General features: G+C 34.7%; 1 protein-coding gene across 1 annotated transcript in view; it reads left to right on the top strand.

Annotated features, from left to right (window-relative positions):
- The window catches only part of LRFN5 (leucine rich repeat and fibronectin type III domain containing 5), a 263,104-nt gene that overhangs the window by 236,464 nt on the left and 7,117 nt on the right, over nt 1–19,523 (top strand). The window contains exon 3 of the mRNA XM_065872092.1: nt 10,630–12,034. Coding sequence (XP_065728164.1) covers nt 10,650–12,034 — 1,385 coding nt within the window. The 5' untranslated portion in view covers nt 10,630–10,649. The remainder of the gene's footprint in view (nt 1–10,629; nt 12,035–19,523) is intronic.

Here is a 19,523-nt window from a genome sequence, read left to right as displayed (position 1 = left end):
TATGGGGGGAAGCACACTTCTTCAGCTTTGAAGTTGATGAGAGCAGCAATGTGATACCCCAGCTAACAAGATACTCTTTATCTGAGAACTTCCTTATCTGAAAGCCACATGCCTTTCACCGTTTTACATACTCTTCTCCTTTTGTGTGCTTCCATCAGTCATCTCTCCTCTCTTCTGTTCCACACAGAGAACTTTTATTTCGTCAAACATGGAATTTGGCTATCCCTTGTTATTTTTTCTATTTTTTAAATTGAAGTATAGTTCATGTACAATATTACATAAGTTACAGGTGTACAACATAGTTATTCACAATTTTAAAGTTTATATTCCATTTTTAGTTACTCCAAAATACTGTCTATATTCCCTGTGCTGTATAACACATCCTTGTAGCTTATTTATTTTATACATAATATTGATAGTTTGTACCTCTTAATCCCATAGCCTTCTATTGCCCCTCCCCTCTCCCTACTGGTAACCACTAGTGTGTTCTCTATACCTGTCAGTCTACTTCTTTATTGTTACATTCACTAGTTTGTTTTATTTTTAGATTCCACATATAAGTGATATCATGCAGTATTTGTCTTTCTCTGTCTGACTTATTGCACTTAGCATAATACCCCCCCAAGTCCATCTTTGTTGTTGCAAATTGCAAAATTTCATTCTTTTGTATGTCTGAGTAGTATTCTATTGTGTGTTGCTATGAACATTGGGGGGTGCATGTATCTTTTCGAATTAGTGTTTTCCTAAATAAACTTAAAAGCTTTTGCACAGTAAAGGAAACTATCTACAAAACAAAAAGGCAACCTACTGAGTGGGAGAAAATAATATGCAAGTGAAATGACTGATAAGAGTTTAATACCCAAAATATATAAACAGCTCATACAACTCAACATCAAAAAAACAACCAACCCTATTAAAAATGGGCAGAAGACCTGAATAGACATTTTTCCAAAAAGGACATACAGATGGCCAACAGGCACATGGAAAGATGCTCAGCATCATTAATGATCAGAGAAATGCAAATCAAAACGACAGTGAGATATCACCTCACACTGGTCAGTATGACTATCACCAAAAAGAACACAAATAACAAATGTTGGTGAGGATGTGGAGAAAAGAGAACCCTCTTACACTGTTGGTGGGAATGTAAATTGCTGCAGCCACTGTGGATAATAGTATGGAGGTTTCTCAAAAACTTGAAAATAGAGCTACCATATGACCCAGCAATACCACTCCTGGGTATATATCCTTTGTTTCATTGCCCCTTTAAAATCCATGCCTTGGGGTACTCACCGTTCACACACAAAGTAGGTTATCAAATTTTCTATGAAACAAATAACTATCCACTCCCCAGATAAATTATACCTGTACCTGTCCCTTATAGGCACTACTGTCTTAATTAGTGCAAGTTTTAAATATAAATTATTTTGCATTTTTATACACACATCCCCCCTTCCCCTTCCCAAATACTTCCCAGTTATATCTGAACATCCATAAGGAATGCTTACAATCTGTTCATTTTAGGAAACCACTTGTCACCTATGCCAACTTACTCAACTCTAAACTACTGCTGTTCTGGCATTTTTGTAAACTTTCACAGCCTCTTAGCACTGGCCTGTTCTAGGCTGCTTTCTCTCCCCAGGCTTTTCTGCAAGGGAGAATACATTCTCCTTCAGAGTTACTGGTAGTATTTACTCTCAGGATTCATGGACAGTCAGTGACATAGAGTCTCTGCAGGCAGACTCCTAAATGGGCAAGAAAAGGGACAACTCAACCCACTTCACTGGGAGAATACTGAGACCTCATTATACACAGAAGTCACTCTCCTTTCTGATGTAGAATTTATATTCTTAAAAGAATACTTAGCATTATGGACTTAAGTATTTGGGTAACTTCAGTCATATCTGAACACACCAAAGAAAAATGAATGACTGGTTAAATGTGTCATTTGGGTTGTCATCCAATATGCTCTTAAGTCTCCACCATAGTAATCTGCCAGCACCTTTTAAATGTAATTTGATTATGAAAGAGACCAGGAAGAAAAGTAAGTCACTTGAAGAACTTTAGGAATCACTGTTGGAATTAATAACCCTTTATGTCCAAGTGCTGCATAATCTGGAAAACACAATATAAGTAACATAAATAAACATCATTTTATCCTAGAAGGAGTATGGGTTTTGGAAGTAAATGTATGTCCATCTTAAAGCTACCTTTTTGTTTGCTTTCTGTATGACCTTGAGGGGATTACTTAAGTTTCCTAAATTTTATTTCATCATATAAAATGGGGAGAAAGGTAACTGCTTTATATGGAGTTGTGCAAGGATTAAATGGGATTTGGTGTGATAAGTACATTGCATAACAAGTCCATTTTAGCTTTCTAATGTAAGCTAACAAAATTAATATTAAAAAATTTTATTAAAGAAATAAAACATTTCTCTATGTAGCATTCACCTTAATTTTAAAAGCAGAGAAGTGATGAAATATTTGCACATCTACTAGTTAAATAGAGCATGGCAAACATTCCATTAAGTAATCTGGTTTAATTACCATTTATTAGCATCTCAATCTTGTTTCCTCATATATAAAATAAAAAGACCATTACTTCCTTCATGTTTACCTGTGCTCTGTGAATGGTAACCATTATTTTTTTGTAATTTGGTTTGTCTAAGTAACTGGCCTCTTGTCCATTACTGTAAATAATAAGTGTTTATATACACATATGCCATGATGAGTTAAAAAGACATATATGTATACATATACATGTTGAGAACAAAAATTATAGGATGTTTTTTTAACTCACAGACCCATTTGAAGTGTGTAAATATAGATATCAAAATGTATGGTAAATAAAAATATTTTACAGTCTGCCTTTTATTATACTAATTGTGAATGTGTTTATCTAATCAGATCCCAGCCTTCTAAGCTTGTTAGATTCTAGCAAAGGACCTTGTAGATGGTACAGAAGCTAAATAAATCTTGCTGAACTTAATTTTAAAAATGGGGAAAAAAATGAGTGAATGGATGTGTGAGTGAATCTTAAAAATTTATTATGTTCAATGTGCTTAGGAATTTTTCTAGCAAATATTATAATCAAAGACCAAAGGATTATTGTTCTAGGTTATATTTGTCATATTTTTAGGCCTGAATTTCACAGGTTCAATTGCAACATATTCAGTACATGTTTTAGCAGAGAATGGAATTATAATATTATCATTTATAGTCCTTCTAGAATAAAAATTAGGGGGAAAACCTAAAATATTTGAAATGAGTACCAAATGTGTTTCATTATCTAAACTACATTGTGAAATATCCTTTGCCATAATGTAACCATTTTGACACATCCTAAAACAACTCATCGGTGTCAGCAGGCATCAGCATCTGTTCCCAGGCATTAGCCTGGGCAGAGGGGCACTAATTGAATTGGTAGAGCTCTGCTGAAAGATGGCAAGGCAGCTCCTGAGGAGCCAGATAGCTTTCCTTTGACTCAACATATAAATTGGTACCATACTGGTTTCTGCAGAGAATAGATTATATTCTCAGTTGGATGTAAGATCTAAATTTGCTTTTATATCCTATTACAGTTGCCAAATAAATACTGATTCTCTTGAGCATATGTTATGTAATAGCCATGGGCTGAAAGAAGGATGCAGTACTGGAAAATGATTTCCCAGTTTGTGTGTGATAGACACTTTGTAAATGTGTCACTTTGTGTCTGAGAGGAACTAGATTGAGAGAACATATAATACAGAGGTGTATAAATATTATCTAAAGAGCTGTAACTGTATGACTATTTACTGAGTTACAGCCCCCCTCAAATATTATTATTAAAAAGGGATCTTTGTTGTTTGCATTTAACTATTTAGATAAAGCAACAGACGAATAATGTTTTGAAAAAGTTTCACTTAACTAGATAAGAATGAGGATAGTGTTTATACTCAATATCTTGTAATAACCTATAATGGAAAAGAATCTAAAAAGGAATATATATATATATGTGTGTGTGTATATATATATACACAAAAGAAAAATGAGGATACTGTGTTTGATGGTCTTTATGTTTTTTTTAATTTAATTTTTTATACAGCAGGTTCTTATTAGTTATCTATTTTATACATATTAGTGTATATATGTCAATCCCAATCTCCCAATCATCCCATCCCCGCCTTTCCCCCCTTGGTGTCCATATGTTAGTTCTCTACATCTGTGTCTCTATTTCTGCCTTGCAAACTGGTTCATCTGTACCATTTTTCTAGATTCCACATATATGCATTAATATGTAATATTTGTTTTTCTCTTTCTGACTTACTTCAATCTGTATGACAGTCTCTAGGTCCATCCAATGGTCTTTATAAATGTTTAAATTATGAATTCCAGCAAAACTGACAACTACTCCACTCTTCCAGTCACATTCATTCTCTTCAAGTAGTATTATATTAATTTAAAAAATATGTCAAGAATTAGTTTTTGAACTTGTAGGAAGTGAAACTCTGCTTCTTTATGTGATTCCTATCTCCTATTTTTTACAAACTTTGAAATTTCCACCTTGTCCTAAGATAACATGGGAATGCTTATGTATCACAATTCATATGATTCTGTTATTACTTACAGGTCTCACTTAAAAAATAAACACAGAGTTAAGAAAATGGTGCACATTTTATTCTAAACGTATTGCTACTTAGTAAACCACCTTATCAGCAGTGAGATGATATTACATCAGGCAGTGTGTATGTTACCTGAGGGAGTAAATCAGATTATGAAATAGGGTGCATAATTTGGCTTGGAACGGAAACACATCTTTGAAGATATATGACAGAGCTAAGAAAATATGTATTTCTAAAATATTTATGAGTAAGTTCTGATTAACTACCAATAACTTGTCATTTTATAAATTCTTCTTCCTTTGAAACCAATGTTTGGAAGTATAATAGAAAACCCATATTTCCTCTTTTAAGCTTAACCAACTCTGTTGTGGAAAACTTGCCATAAATAAAATGCACGAATTTCAAGTGTATAGCCAATGAATTCTGATGAATGTATACTACTATTACAAATAAGATATAGAATATTTCCATGACCCGCCCCCCCCCAATCTTTTTGTACTCTTCCCCAGTCAATCTACCATCCTCCAACCAGGCAACCACAATCAGTAGGTTTGATTTCTATCACTATGCATTAGCTTTGCCTGTTCTAAATACATGTATACAGTTGACCCTTGAACAACAAGTGTTTGAACTGTGCGGGTCCACTTATATACAGTTTTTTTTTCAATAAATACTTACTACAGTACTACACAGTTCACAGTTGGTTGAATCCGAAGATGCAGAACCACAGATGTAGAGGAACTGCAGATACAGAAGGCCAAGTATAAGTTATACACAAATTTTTGACTATACAAAGGGTTGTGTTGTTTCAAGGGTCAGGTGTACTTGGAAGTTTACAATATGTATTGTTTTATATCCAAAATTCTTCTGTTACAGGAAATGGTTTTGAGAGTTGTATTAGTTTGCTAGGGCTGCCATAACAAAGTACCACAAACAGGGTAGCTTTAACAGAAATTTACTGTCCCACAATTGTGGAAGCTAGAAGTCTGAAATCAAGGTGTCTGTCATGCTTGGTTCCTTTTAAAGGCTGTGAGGGAAAATCTGTTCTATTCCTTTCTCTTAGATTCTAGCAGCCTTCAGAGTTGTTTGGATTGTAGATGATGTTCTTACTGTGCTTCACATTGTCTTCCTTCTGTGCATTCACGAGTATTTGAGGCTAGGACTTCAAAATTTTTTTTTTTTTTTTTTTGCGGTACGCGGGCCTCTCAGTGTTGTGGCCTCTCCCGTTGCGGAGCACAGGCTCCAGACGCGCAGGCTCAGCGGCCATGGCTCACGGGCCCAGCCGCTCTGCGGCATGTGGGATCCTCCCGGATCGGGGCACGAACCCATGTGCCCTGCATCGGCAGGCGGACTCCCAACCACTGCGCCACCAGGGAAGCCCCAAAATATTTTTTAATTGAGATATAATTGTCATATAACACTGTAAGTTTAAGGTGTAAAAATGTATTGACTTGATACATTTAGATATAGCAATATGATTGCCACTGTAGCATTAGCTAACACTCCTATCGTGTCACGTACTTCTCATTTCTTTTTTGCAGTGGGAATAATTAAGATCTAGTCTCTTAGCAACTTTGTTGTCTATAGTACAGTATGGTTGTCTGTAATCACTACATTGTGCATTAGATCTCCAGGACTTATTTATCTACTAGTTGCAGGTTTGTACCCTCAAACAACATCTCCCCACTTCCTCCACCCCTCAGCCCCTGGTAACCACCATTCTGCCCTCTATTTTTATGAGACAATTTCCTAGGTACTTTGCATTTTCAGATAAGGAAAAAAATGAGGAAGAATTAAGGAAGGAAAGGAAAATTGAAATGAATCCTCCAGGCAAGGTAGACTTTCAAGTTTGGAAGAATGAATAAGAAGCAAAAGAACAGAAAGGAAAAGTCACTCAGGGGTTTTAGCTATGAGAGAGAGTAGAGGGTGAGGGAGAAGGGGAGGGAAGAGAGAGAAAGGATAGTTCAGTCACTTTCCTCCCATAGAGGTATTTCTGACTTTCAAACACAGAATGCCTGGCATGGCACTGAAGAGATGAGAAAAGCTTGTAGGATAGCTCAGTTACAGTGCAAAGCAAAGAAATCCAGAGGTGAAATTAAAGATCAAGGAGTTCTCCTTGGCCGCCAGAAAAAAGCTGGAAACAGAGTTATAAAGCTCCAAAACCACTCTAGTGCTAAGATTCATGTCTTACTGAATAGGAAACTCCCAACCATGCTCTCAAAGCATTTGAAACTGTGGTGAACTGAATCACAATAATACAATACTGTAAAATTCCTAGAAGATGACATAAGAGAAAACCTAGATGACTTCAGGTGTGGTGGTGCTTTTTTACATACAACAGATTTGCAAAAGACAAATCTGATAAAGGATTGTTATCCAAAATATACAAAGAACTCTTAAAACTCAATAATTAAAAAAATGATTAAAACTGGGTCAAAGACCTTCACAGACACCTCACCAAAAAAAGATATACAGATGGCAAATAAAATATGCAGAGATATCCCACATCATATGTCGCCAGGGAAATGCAAATTAAAACAATGAAATGCTACTACACATCTGTTAGAATGACCAAAATCTGTAACACTGACACCAAGTGCTGAAGAAGAAGTGGTACAACAGGAACTCTCACACATTCCTGGTGCAGCCACTCTGATGGTTTTTTAGAAAACTAAACATGTTTTACCATACAATCCAGCAATTGCATTCCTTGGTATTTACCCAAAGGAGTAAAAAATACATGTCCACACAAAAGCCTGTACATGGATGTGTATTGCAGCTTTTTTCATAATTGCCAAAACTTGGGAACAACGAAGATGTCCTTCAGTAGGTGAGTAGATAAACTGTGGTATATCCAGACAATGGAATATTATTCTGTGCTAAAAAGAAATGAGCTGCAAAGCCTTGAAAAGACATGGAGGAACCTTAAAAACATATTAAACGGAAGAGGTCAATCTGAAAAAGCTACATACTGTATGATTCCAGCTCTATGACATTCTTGAAAAAACAGAACTATGGAGACAGTAAAAAGATCAGTGATTGCCAGGGAAGGGCTGAGGAGATGAATAGGCAGAGCACAGAGGATTTTTAGGGCAGTGAAAATACTCTGTATGATTCCAAAATGGTGAATATATGTCATTATATATTTATCCAAACCCAGAGAATGTATAATACCAAGAGTGAACCCTAATGTAAGCCATGAACTTTAAGTGATTATGATGTGCCAAAGTAGATTCATCTGCTGTAAGAAATGTACCACTTTGGTAAGGGATGTAGATGATAGAGGAGGCTGTGCATGTGTGGGAGTAGTTGGTATATGGGAAATCTCTGTACCTTCCTCTCAATTTTGTTGTAAACCTAATACTGCTCTAAAACAATAAGATATTTTTTTAAAAGTTTATTAAAAGTTAGGCTGGTTTCTCCTCACCCCAATTTATACCAGGTGGGTTCTTCTATTTACTTTTCTGTTGATGGGGGAAGAAGGGGGATACCTCTGTATATCCTCTCTTTCATCAAGGACTGTCATTATGTGGAATATAGTTCCATTACGTTTATTTGTATTTTCAGCATTATGATGTTGTTATTTTTAAAAATATATAATTTGTAGCTTATCCAGCATATTTAATTGTTAGGGTGTGAATGTTTTTTGTAACTGTTTATATCCACACCAGAGTACTATTTATAAACATATTAAAACACAATGAAATATTTTATACCTACCCACAGATATACCATTTCTGTTGCCTTTTTATGCATCTATAAAGATTCAAGTTCTTCTGGTAATGAAAATTTCAGTGTTTCTCTCAAAACGTTTTTATTTTACTTTCATAATTTATGAATATATAAACCCTCACCCAGTTTGGCAGGCCTTTCTTTTTCTGGAAGCTCTTTAAAGAGATTTCTCATTGTCTTCCATCTTGCTTTATTCCCAAAGAGAAGTCAGTGAGGAGTCAGACATTATTTTTATTTTGTTCACCATATCTTTTTGTAATGTGTCCTATCTTGGGGACTGCTCTTAAGATTATTTTTCCTCTTTCTTTGGTTATCTGCAATTTGATTGTGATGTGTCTTTGTGGGTTTTTCTTGTTTTCAGCTTGGATTTTTTGGGTTGTTTTTTATCACTAATTTGAAAAAAGAAGTTGCCTTTATTTCTTCAGATATATTTCTACATTACAGCTTTCTTCTAATACTCCAATTATATGTATGTTTGACTTTTTAATATTTTTCCACAAGTCACTGAGTTTTTGTTCACTTTTTTCCCCATCAGTGTTTCAGTATAGTTAGTATCTATTGTTCTGTCTCTGTGTACAGAGATTACTGGTGTTCTTTCTTTTGATAACTCTCTCATTTCTGGTACTTTGCCCCATAAAGTCAAGCCACCTGAGACTCTGCACTCCGATCTCAGTTCTCTTCAACTGAATAAGACTCTCATGCTTTGCCTTGTTTTCCCTCCTTGTGATGTGGTTTGGAAAGTGTCTCTAGGGATCAATGATAGGGTTCATTTTTTTTAATTCACTTTTTCAAGGATCACAGTTCTCTGCTTCCTTTTCTCCAATGTCTGAAACAGACATTTTACATATTTTTGTACAGTTTCTTTTTTTTGTTTGTTTTTTTAAATTTTGCTTATTACTGAAAGGCAAAGTACTAGTTATTCTGTCACGAACAGAAGAGTAAGACTCTTTCATTTGCTGAGAATGACAGTTCATATTCATTACAACCACATTTAATATGACATAAAATAGGCATAAAATAAATCAAACCTATAAGAATAGGTTTTATTTAGAAAACTAGGTGCATCATTTCTAGAATCATTATGTATTTTATATTTTCATCAATTAAACATTTAAGTGATTTTCTGCAGCTGTTTTCCCTTTTGGTGTTTAAAATTACATGTACTTTTTGAGAATTTTAATCATGTATGTGTTAGTATTGTTTTTTTTTTTTTTTTTTTTTTTTGCTGTACGTGGTCCTCTCACCGTTGTGGCCTCTCCCGTTGTGGAGCACAGGCTCCAGACGCGCAAGCTCAGCGGCCATGGCTCAACGGGCCCAGCCGCTCCGCGGCATGTGGAATCCTCCCGGACCAGGGCACGAACCCGTGTCCCCTGTATCAACAGGCGGACTCTCAACCACTGCGCCACCAGGGAAGCCCAGTATTTTTATTTTTGATGATTATTTTCAAGAGCAAATACTTAAGATCAAGATAGAAATGAAACTGTCAAGTTTTTTAAAAATAAATTTGAATAAATACAAGTGCACTAAGTTTTTTCAGAAAAGGAAAATGGAATATGACATCTTGGACTCACTGTCAAGTATTTTGATGACTGCTTTCCATAAATGATCTTCAAAAATCCACATTATATCACATAAAACATTCTAATAGTTAAGAAGCTCAGAGCATTTGTGGTAAATTTTCAGCCTTTTTTATATTTGAGAACAGGATCCTGTATTTGCAGCTAGGATGTGGAGGTTGTACTATTTTCAAGATAGTTTGTAAAGATGAATAAAATTTAATTAACAATTAATTACTTTCAAGTATCTTGCCACAAGGTTAACAAATACAAATATTGTCTCTTTCTGTTTACGCTCAGACTAGTAAATTGAAATACTTGCAAATCTCTAAATATGTCTAAGCTTTTGAATTTACAAGATGTCTTTTGGGGGTTTAGTGGAAATTTTCCTGAGCTCCCACCCTCCAGTCTGGGCTGAATGTCCCTTTTTTGTGAACCCAGGGAGTGCCCTGGACATATTTCAAAAATAGCACTTAATTGACAGAATTATAATAATCTGTTGACTTCTTTGTTTTCACCAGTTGATTTTAAATCTCATGAGGTCATGAATGGTATATTTTTTTTATCCTAGGGTCTACTGCACAGACAATACAGAGTTAATATTTTATATCTGGTTAAATAAGCAAGTGAATAAATTGTTTCTATATTCTAATTTGCATAAAAAAGATTATTTTAGTAGTAATATGAACTTCACTCAAATGACTGGATGCTAACACTATATTTTGTGTCTTCTCTTACAGGCTTTTAAAACTGATCTACAATGGAAAAATTTCTTTTTTATCTGTTTTTCATTGGCATAGCAGTGAAAGCTCAGATCTGTCCAAAGCGTTGTGTCTGTCAGATTTTGTCTCCTAATCTTGCAACCCTTTGTGCCAAGAAAGGGCTTTTGTTTGTGCCACCAAACATTGACAGAAGAACTGTGGAACTGCGTTTGGCAGACAATTTTGTTACAAATATTAAAAGGAAAGATTTTGCCAATATGACCAGCTTGGTGGACCTGACTCTATCCAGGAATACAATAAGTTTTATTACACCTCATGCTTTTGCTGACTTACGGAATCTGAGGGCATTGCATTTGAATAGCAACAGATTGACTAAAATTACAAATGATATGTTCAGTGGGCTTTCCAATCTCCATCATTTGATACTGAACAACAATCAGCTGACTTTAATTTCTTCTACAGCATTTGATGATGTCTTTGCCCTCGAGGAGCTGGATCTGTCCTATAATAATTTAGAAACAATACCATGGGATGCTGTTGAGAAGATGGTTAGCTTGCACACCCTCAGTTTGGATCACAATATGATTGATAACATTCCTAAGGGGACTTTCTCCCACTTGCACAAGATGACTCGGCTGGATGTAACATCAAATAAATTACAGAAGCTACCACCTGACCCTCTCTTTCAGCGAGCTCAGGTCCTAGCAACCTCAGGAATCATAAGCCCATCTACTTTTGCATTAAGTTTTGGTGGAAACCCTTTGCATTGCAACTGTGAATTGCTGTGGTTGAGGCGTCTGTCCAGAGAAGATGACCTGGAGACCTGTGCTTCCCCAGCACTTTTAACTGGCCGCTATTTTTGGTCAATTCCTGAGGAAGAGTTTTTGTGTGAGCCTCCTCTCATTACTCGTCATACACATGAGATGAGAGTCCTGGAGGGTCAGAGGGCAACCCTGAGGTGCAAAGCCAGGGGAGACCCCGAACCTGCAATTCACTGGATTTCTCCTGAAGGGAAGCTTATTTCAAATGCAACAAGATCTCTGGTGTATGATAATGGAACACTTGACATTCTTATAACAACTATTAAGGATACAGGAGCTTTTACCTGCATTGCTTCCAATCCTGCTGGGGAAGCAACACAAATGGTGGATCTTCATATAATTAAGCTCCCTCACTTACTAAACAGTACAAACCATATCCATGAGCCTGATCCTGGTTCTTCAGATATCTCAACTTCTACTAAGTCAGGTTCTAATGCAAGCACTAGTAATGGTGATACTAAAATCAGTCAAGATAAAATTGTGGTGGCAGAAGCAACATCATCTACGGCACTGCTTAAATTTAATTTTCAAAGAAATATCCCGGGAATACGTATGTTTCAAATCCAGTACAATGGTACTTATGATGACACCCTTGTTTACAGGTAAGAAAAATTAAGCAAATTTTTGTACTTGCTGTGCATCTTAGTGTAGGACTTGATAATCTACTACTGATTTTTTTCAATCAGCAGTGCTACTCTGTGTTGTAATTAAAGTACTCCACTTTTTAAAGTATATAATGTAAGGCTTGTGAAAGGTGAATACATGTGGAGAAATATTTTGAATGCTGTTATTTTCAGAGAGTTCAAATTTATATTTAATATTATGCTTACTTACTTTTTCCCCCTCATCTAAGAGATGTGACTATCAGAGAACAAGATTGATTTACCTTAAAAATTCAAAAACATACCAGAACTTACACATCCACATGAGTATTCTTTCCTTCAAGGAAGTCACATTGGGAGGCTATACTATTATCCCAATAATGCTGCCATTGCTCAAAGCATTTTTGGAATTATCTTTAGAACCTTCGTCATACTATTTTGAATATCCTCAGTGGTGGCAAATCTTCGTCTTTTGAGGGTGAATTTGAATTTTGGAAACAAGCAAAAGCCATTTGGAGCCAAGTCTTGTGAATAAGGTGGGTGATCAAGATGGGTATTGCCATTTTTGGTCAAAAATAGGATGTAACTATAAAATAATGAGACTGATTTTTTGAGTGATTGAGTTACGTGTGTGTGTGTTGTCTCATATACACTGGTTCTTAAGACAGTTCCAAAGAGAAAGTTTATAAGTATTTTGAGCAGTGAAAGTATCAGTGGAGTTAAATATGTAATCTCTGGGTAAGGATATTTGTGGAGAATTTGCATCTGACTAAAGAATTTCTGGTATGTTTTTCTAAAGTTCAGCCTCATTGATTTATAGTCACATCTTGTCCAATTTTCAGTTGGAAATATACATTTTTACCTCTCCATATAATTTTACTCATGATAGACTATTGTTACTCCTAGGAAATGATGTAAAATCATGGCTTTGAAATATACATGTGTATACATGTATATATGTATATATATATATATACAAATATATATATTTTGCCTTTCAGCTTTTCTGAAATAAGATCAAATCAGTTGTTATATCTCCAGATGAATTCTTGAAGATAATTTGATTTTTGCTCATGTATGGAAATGAGAGAAATTTTTTTAAAAAATAAGCATGGGCTGGTAGCAAAAAACAAAACTGACCTAGCTAACCATGTGACCGATGCTGGGCAAGGTTCTACTTGGCTGAGTTTTAATTTTCTCATCTTTAAAAGGAAGAGATTAGAGTAAATGGTTTCTAATATTCCTCTCATCACTAAATGTATGGGGATGTAGACTGCGATGCGTGTATATTAGCATATAGTAGTTTGCTGTTGTCATACTCAGCTTTTCACTTAGGCTATGGATTATTTAACCCGTTGTCAAAGATGAGCATCTACCCCTACCCCTTACTTTCCTGTAGCTACTAGACATTCTATATACTTTAAACATTAGCTCTGTAAAATAGGTCAGTTTCTATTTTCCAAATTCTAAGATTTTAATCCTTCCATGACAAGTAAATTCTCTTATGACCCTGAGGAAATTGCTTGAATTCCTGACCTTAATGTTTGTCATGTGTAAAATGGTGATAATGCCTACCTCATAAGTCATTGTAAAAATGAAATCATAATGCATATAAAGTGCCTAGTAATGCCTGGCATTTCTTATGCACCCACTAAATGGTAGTGATCTCAACCACAATACATACTCTAGCCTAAAAGTTTCTTGGTACATTTAGAACACATTATTTAGGTTATATAATAGATTAGCATTGCCAAGTCTTGAAATTTCTAAAACTCTTTCAGAGAAAAAAGAGAGTTTCAAGCCTATTTTCCAAATTAAATCTTAGTCATATATGGTTGCTACTGAGTAGAAAAAGGTAGTGGAGAATAGGAGCCACAGAAGACTTTAGTGATACAGTGGATTCAGAGGTGTCTTAAACTCTTATCAAACTTTACAAACTATGTTGTGAAAGTAATTTCATCGGCCCACAATGGGGAGGATAAGGGATTCATGCTCCGGTCAACAGCTTTGCCCTGTTCATGATTCTAGGATAATATTACACATCAACCTCATTTATAGATAAAAGCATACTGGGAACCAAGTGTTGAAGACATAAGAGAGGGTTGAGATCTGTAAATAAAGTACTTTAATCTTAGTAATTATCTTAGTTATTAAAGATAGATTTAATGGGTACCATTCCATAGTAGCTTATAACTGATTTGAAAAAGAAATACTCTGAATTTCATTTCCATTCTGGTTTCTAATGTGATTGTCAGTGTTTTCCCTTCCTTCGAATTGGCTTTTAGTCACAGAGGTGTTGTAAGTGCTAAATGGATTTGTTTAGTCGTCAGATAATGTCACAGTCACACCTTTCAAAAGTAATTTGTCATAAATGATTTTTTAGCAGTGGCTTTTATTAGGAATTCTGCTTTGCCAGGCAATGTAATTAGTAAGCTTGTCAAGACATAGTGCAGGCACCATTAATATGATGCAGAATCCAACAATTACTTTTAGCCATTTTAACTGGGTAAATATAAGATTAGATCATTTTCTCATATTTCATATGTTATAAATGTGCTTATCTTAATGAGTACTAAAATGAAACAGAACTAAAGTCATAATGACTGGGTGTGTATCTGTTTTGTTTTGTTTTTAATATTAACACAAATTCCATTGTCCCTCAGAATGATACCTCCTACGAGCAAAACTTTTCTTGTCAATAACCTGGCTGCTGGAACTATGTATGACTTGTGTGTCTTGGCAATATATGATGATGGCATTACTTCCCTCACTGCCACAAGAGTCGTGGGTTGCATCCAGTTTACTACGGAAGACGATTATGTGCGGTGCCATTTCATGCAGTCCCAGTTTTTGGGAGGCACCATGATTATTATTATTGGTGGAATCATCGTAGCCTCTGTGCTGGTTTTCATCATCATTCTAATGATCCGGTATAAGATTTGTAACAATAATGGGCAACACAAGGTCACCAAGGTCAGCAACGTCTGCTCTCAAACTAATGGGGCTCAAATACAAGGCTGCAGTGTGACGCTGCCCCAGTCCATGTCCAAACAAGCTGTAGGACACGAAGAGAATGCCCAGTGTTTTAAAGTTGCCAATGACAATGTGATACAATGTTCAGAAACTTGTTCAAGTCAGGACTCCTCTACCACTACCTCTGCTTTGCCTCCTACCTGGACTTCAAGTACTTCTGTGTCCCAAAAGCAGAAAAGAAAGACTGGCACGAAGCCAAGTACCGAACCACAGAGTGAAGCTGTCACAAATGTTGAGTCCCAAAATACTAACAGGAACAACTCAACTGCCTTGCAGTTAGCTAGTCGACCTCCTGATTCTGGCACAGAGGGACCCACATCTAAAAGAGCACATTCAAAGCCAAGTAAGTTTCTCACTTTGCCTGCTGAGAGATCCAGAGCAAGGCACAGGTACTCCCTGAATGGAGAATTAAAGGAATGCTATTATTATATTAACTCACCGAACACATGCGGACTGTTTTCTAAAAGAAGCATGTCTATGAATGCGATGTTAATTCAGTCCAACAGTTCTAATGGGCATAGTGGAAAAGCAACTCTTTCAAATTCTGAGTGGATATTGGAAAGCACTGTGTAACCTATTATTTCTTTTTAATGAAAAAATTATTTTGAGAACTCACATAGGAAATTGGAATTTGAAATCCCAGTCTTATCTCTCTGATTCATGGCTAACAGAGCCATGGCATATAAACCCTCTAGGGTATAGTTACTTCATATATACATGGATATATATGAAGTAACTTCATATATATCTATGTATATATGAAGGTCATATATATAAAATTGTTTAGGGCAAAAGCATGACAGCAGTGCCTTCCCCATTCTAGGACCAGCTACCAGATTCTGCAATAGCAGACCACAAAATAAAAGTTGTCATATGAAAAAAAAGTCTTGCATAAATAATGATATTTCCTCCAGTCTTACAAAGTACCACCTATGGATGATTGCTATTTTTCAATGAGTAGATTGTATATTTTCTTTCAATGACAGTGGTGTTTGTTTTTAGGCAAATATTTTAGAGAACAGCTCTGTGTTGTCATGCTGTTTAAAATAAAATAGTCAAGTAAACCCAGACAGTGTTAAAATAAGTACCCTTCTAATCAACATTCTTGGTTCAGGTGCCTTAATGGGTCTAAGATATTTCTCATCTATGACACAGCTTTTTCAGTGGGAAGCAGAAGAAAATGCAATTGATTTTTCATTTGGCAAAAAATGCCAATTCAGTTTTAAGTCACAGGCCAGTTTTAAGTCATATGCATCTGCTTGGGCTTATGAAGGTGTTTTCATTCATTCAGTACACGTTTGGTGACCAAATGAGCTTTATATTTTTCTTAATGCAAGTTAAATAGGGAAACAAAAATACAAAACTGCCTCCTTTATCAAAGGAATATTTATTTTTATCACCAAGTTAAATAAAAATCTTCTAATAGAGTTCTTATTACATTTATAAGCAATATAAAGTCATTGCTCATTAACCAGATAGTAGTTTCGTTTTTGCCTTCTGCTCTATAATTCTGAATTTGAATGTTTCTCTCTGAGTAAATGTATTTATTATTTGAACCAAAACTTGTGATGAAATTTAATTAGAAATTATACAGCTTAGTGGGAATATGTCATTTAAAAAAGGATTTTTAATTTAGTCAGACAGTAATATTGCCCCTTGATAATATGACATTCTTGGACAGTCACTGAAATCAAGGTCTCTAGAGAAATGTTCTATCTACTCGCTGAAATTTTTTACAATATTATATGGTAACTTAATGGTGTTTAATTAAAGATCAGTAAACAGGACTTTGGGGGTTTTTTGTTATTGTTTTGTTTTGGGGGGTGGTTTTGAGAATAAGGTTCATATGGGAATGTTGCACAAAAAATTTTAGCCATAATATAATAAGATACGGACTTTATGTAAATTACTCCCTGGGAGTAAGTTAAACACACAGTAAAAGTTTAGTAACTCTTTCAGATTACTTGAAATACCATTTAAAACACAGGTGAAGAATGTCCGTTATTGGTTTAATTTCCTCTTGTTGGAAGCATTTATAAAATTTTCAGTTAATTTCAACTTGACCAAGGCACATATTATACATGATTTATCGTAATGACATTCAAAAGTGGATTAGATTAAAGCAGTTAGAGATTACTTTCTGAGCAACTCATGAAAAAATTTGTCTAATGGGCTTTCATTACCTTAGGTGTTTCCTAAATGTCTTCCCTGCCCTGCTTCTTTTTCTGAAGTTTGTCTTTCACATTTCTAAAATATAATCAGCCTTCCTGGGTCAGGTATATAGTTCTTGTAAAGAATAAATGAGATCACATGTGTGGTATTATTTTGTAAAATCAAAGCATTGCTCAAACTGAAGTGTATTTTCAACACTATGTCTGTAATAATGCTCTAATCCCAACTAAACATTTTTAATTAACACCAGTTACTTAATTCTTCATGAAGTGCTGATTGACAAAGGCATATTATTTTTCACCTTCCTAGTTTTTACCTGCATAGTATTAAAATATCCTGAATACATAAAAGATTTCAAGACTTAAAGAAATGAATCCCCAAACAAGGAATCTCTGGCACAATGAACATTGTGGTCAAGGGGGCGCTGAAATCACACAGAACAGGCAGCAGCTTAGTGTGTCTACTCTAAGCTACTGATTAACTTATGTTCTATTTTCCAGTTGCCTGGATTTTTAAAAATCAATTTCCTGCTTATGCTTCTAATGAAACTTTAATTAATATATTTTATTTCTCATAAACATTTAGAACTCATAATATCTAATCATGTGAAATTTTATTCTGTTTGACTAAAGCCATTTAAACCATTTAAATTGTTATTGCTTTTACAGGACTGTTTAGGGTGAATTAACCAAATGTTTGAACACTTGTTCTACAGGTATTAAGAAGGCCTGTGTTCCTATCTTTCAAAAAGTTTATATTTGAACAAAATATGTGAACAAAACTTGGCCTATCAAGAGGATCAGATGTTATTTGGTGTTGTTGATAAGTATATGAAAAATGTTTTGCTCAGGGCAGTTTCAGTGTGAAGTGGCTGAAAGATAAATCTATGGGAAGGTTGGGTGTGATTAAAGGTGCCTGGTATAATATCCAAAATGCAGTAGTTACCCAGATGAATGAATGAGCAAATGGATAAATGAATAAATAAGTGAATGGAGCCAAGGAAGAAAGCTCAATATTAAGAATTTTGATTAATTATCACAATGGAGATTTGTGATCCAGATATTATATTACTATAAGCAAGATATTCTGTCCCTCTTGTTTTTCTTTCTGTCATTTCTTACATTCCTTATTTAACCAACTACATATATGTGATTCAAAGCATATGGTTTTGCTGTTTGTTGTTGCTGACTGTGTATAGGTGGTATATATTGTTTTTGCTTCCTTGTTCTTAATTATTATTCTTTAATTTTTAGTCATTTTACACTATGGTTTCAGTTTGTTCACTAACAAACTGACAAATAATATATTTACTCCAAACTTTTTTTAAAATTATATGTATTTCTGTGTTACTTTTTGTTTTGGATAATTGTCCCCCAATTTGAAAATGTCAAACTATTATTAAAGTAGGTCTTTTTAAAGAAAAGTATATATAATAGATAAGTTCCATAAAGGAATAGTGAAGCATCTGAAGTAGGCTCAAAATCCTAAGAAGAAATGAAGTTTGGTTTGATGAATATTATTTATTTTTAGTTTACAAATAGATTAGCACAGAGGTACATTAAATACAATCATTTAAATTAGATACAATAACACCTTTGCTGAGAACAACACATTTTCTACATTTTTTTTCTAACCATTAAATGTATTAGTTAAGTTGAGGTCACAGTAAGCTTTTTTAGACAGTTGATTTTAGCTACTTTGCAGATATAGTTCACTAAAAAAGTTTTAGAATATAAATTTTTGAGCTATTGTAAGCCACCTATAAACATAACAAGTTTACTACCTGAATGATACATACTTTCTCCACAAGAATTTAAAGAATTTTTTAAAATTATGTGTCTTCCATTGTCTACAGGAATCTGCTTTATTTCATGAAGTATTTTCTGCTTTGCCTTAAAGCACCTAAAAAGTACTTCCAAACTAAATTTTAACTATTTTATTTGCTTATATTACTGTAAGGAAATTAATATTCATTTATAAAACTAAAAAATTAATAAGACACTTATCACAAAGTTCACATCAATAGCCTTTTACTTCCTAAATTTTAGTATTTCCCCCTCTGTTTATTCATAATAATAAAGTTAAAAACAATCGTTAAAATGCCAGTAGTTTAAAAAATTTCAAAAACATAAAGCATCTTCTTGTACAAGAATTGTGAAAGTAAATGGGGTGTTTCTTCCAAAGAAGACTGCAGATACGAGCCCATTTTCTTCTCAGTGTGGCAGAATTCCAACTACATTTTATAATGATAAGCAAGCAGTGCTCATTTATTTTAGACAGAATG

The sequence above is a fragment of the Phocoena phocoena genome, chromosome 2, assembly GCF_963924675.1.
Source record: "Phocoena phocoena chromosome 2, mPhoPho1.1, whole genome shotgun sequence".
NCBI lineage: Eukaryota > Metazoa > Chordata > Mammalia > Artiodactyla > Phocoenidae > Phocoena > Phocoena phocoena.
This window is presented reverse-complemented; position numbering and strand designations above follow the sequence as displayed.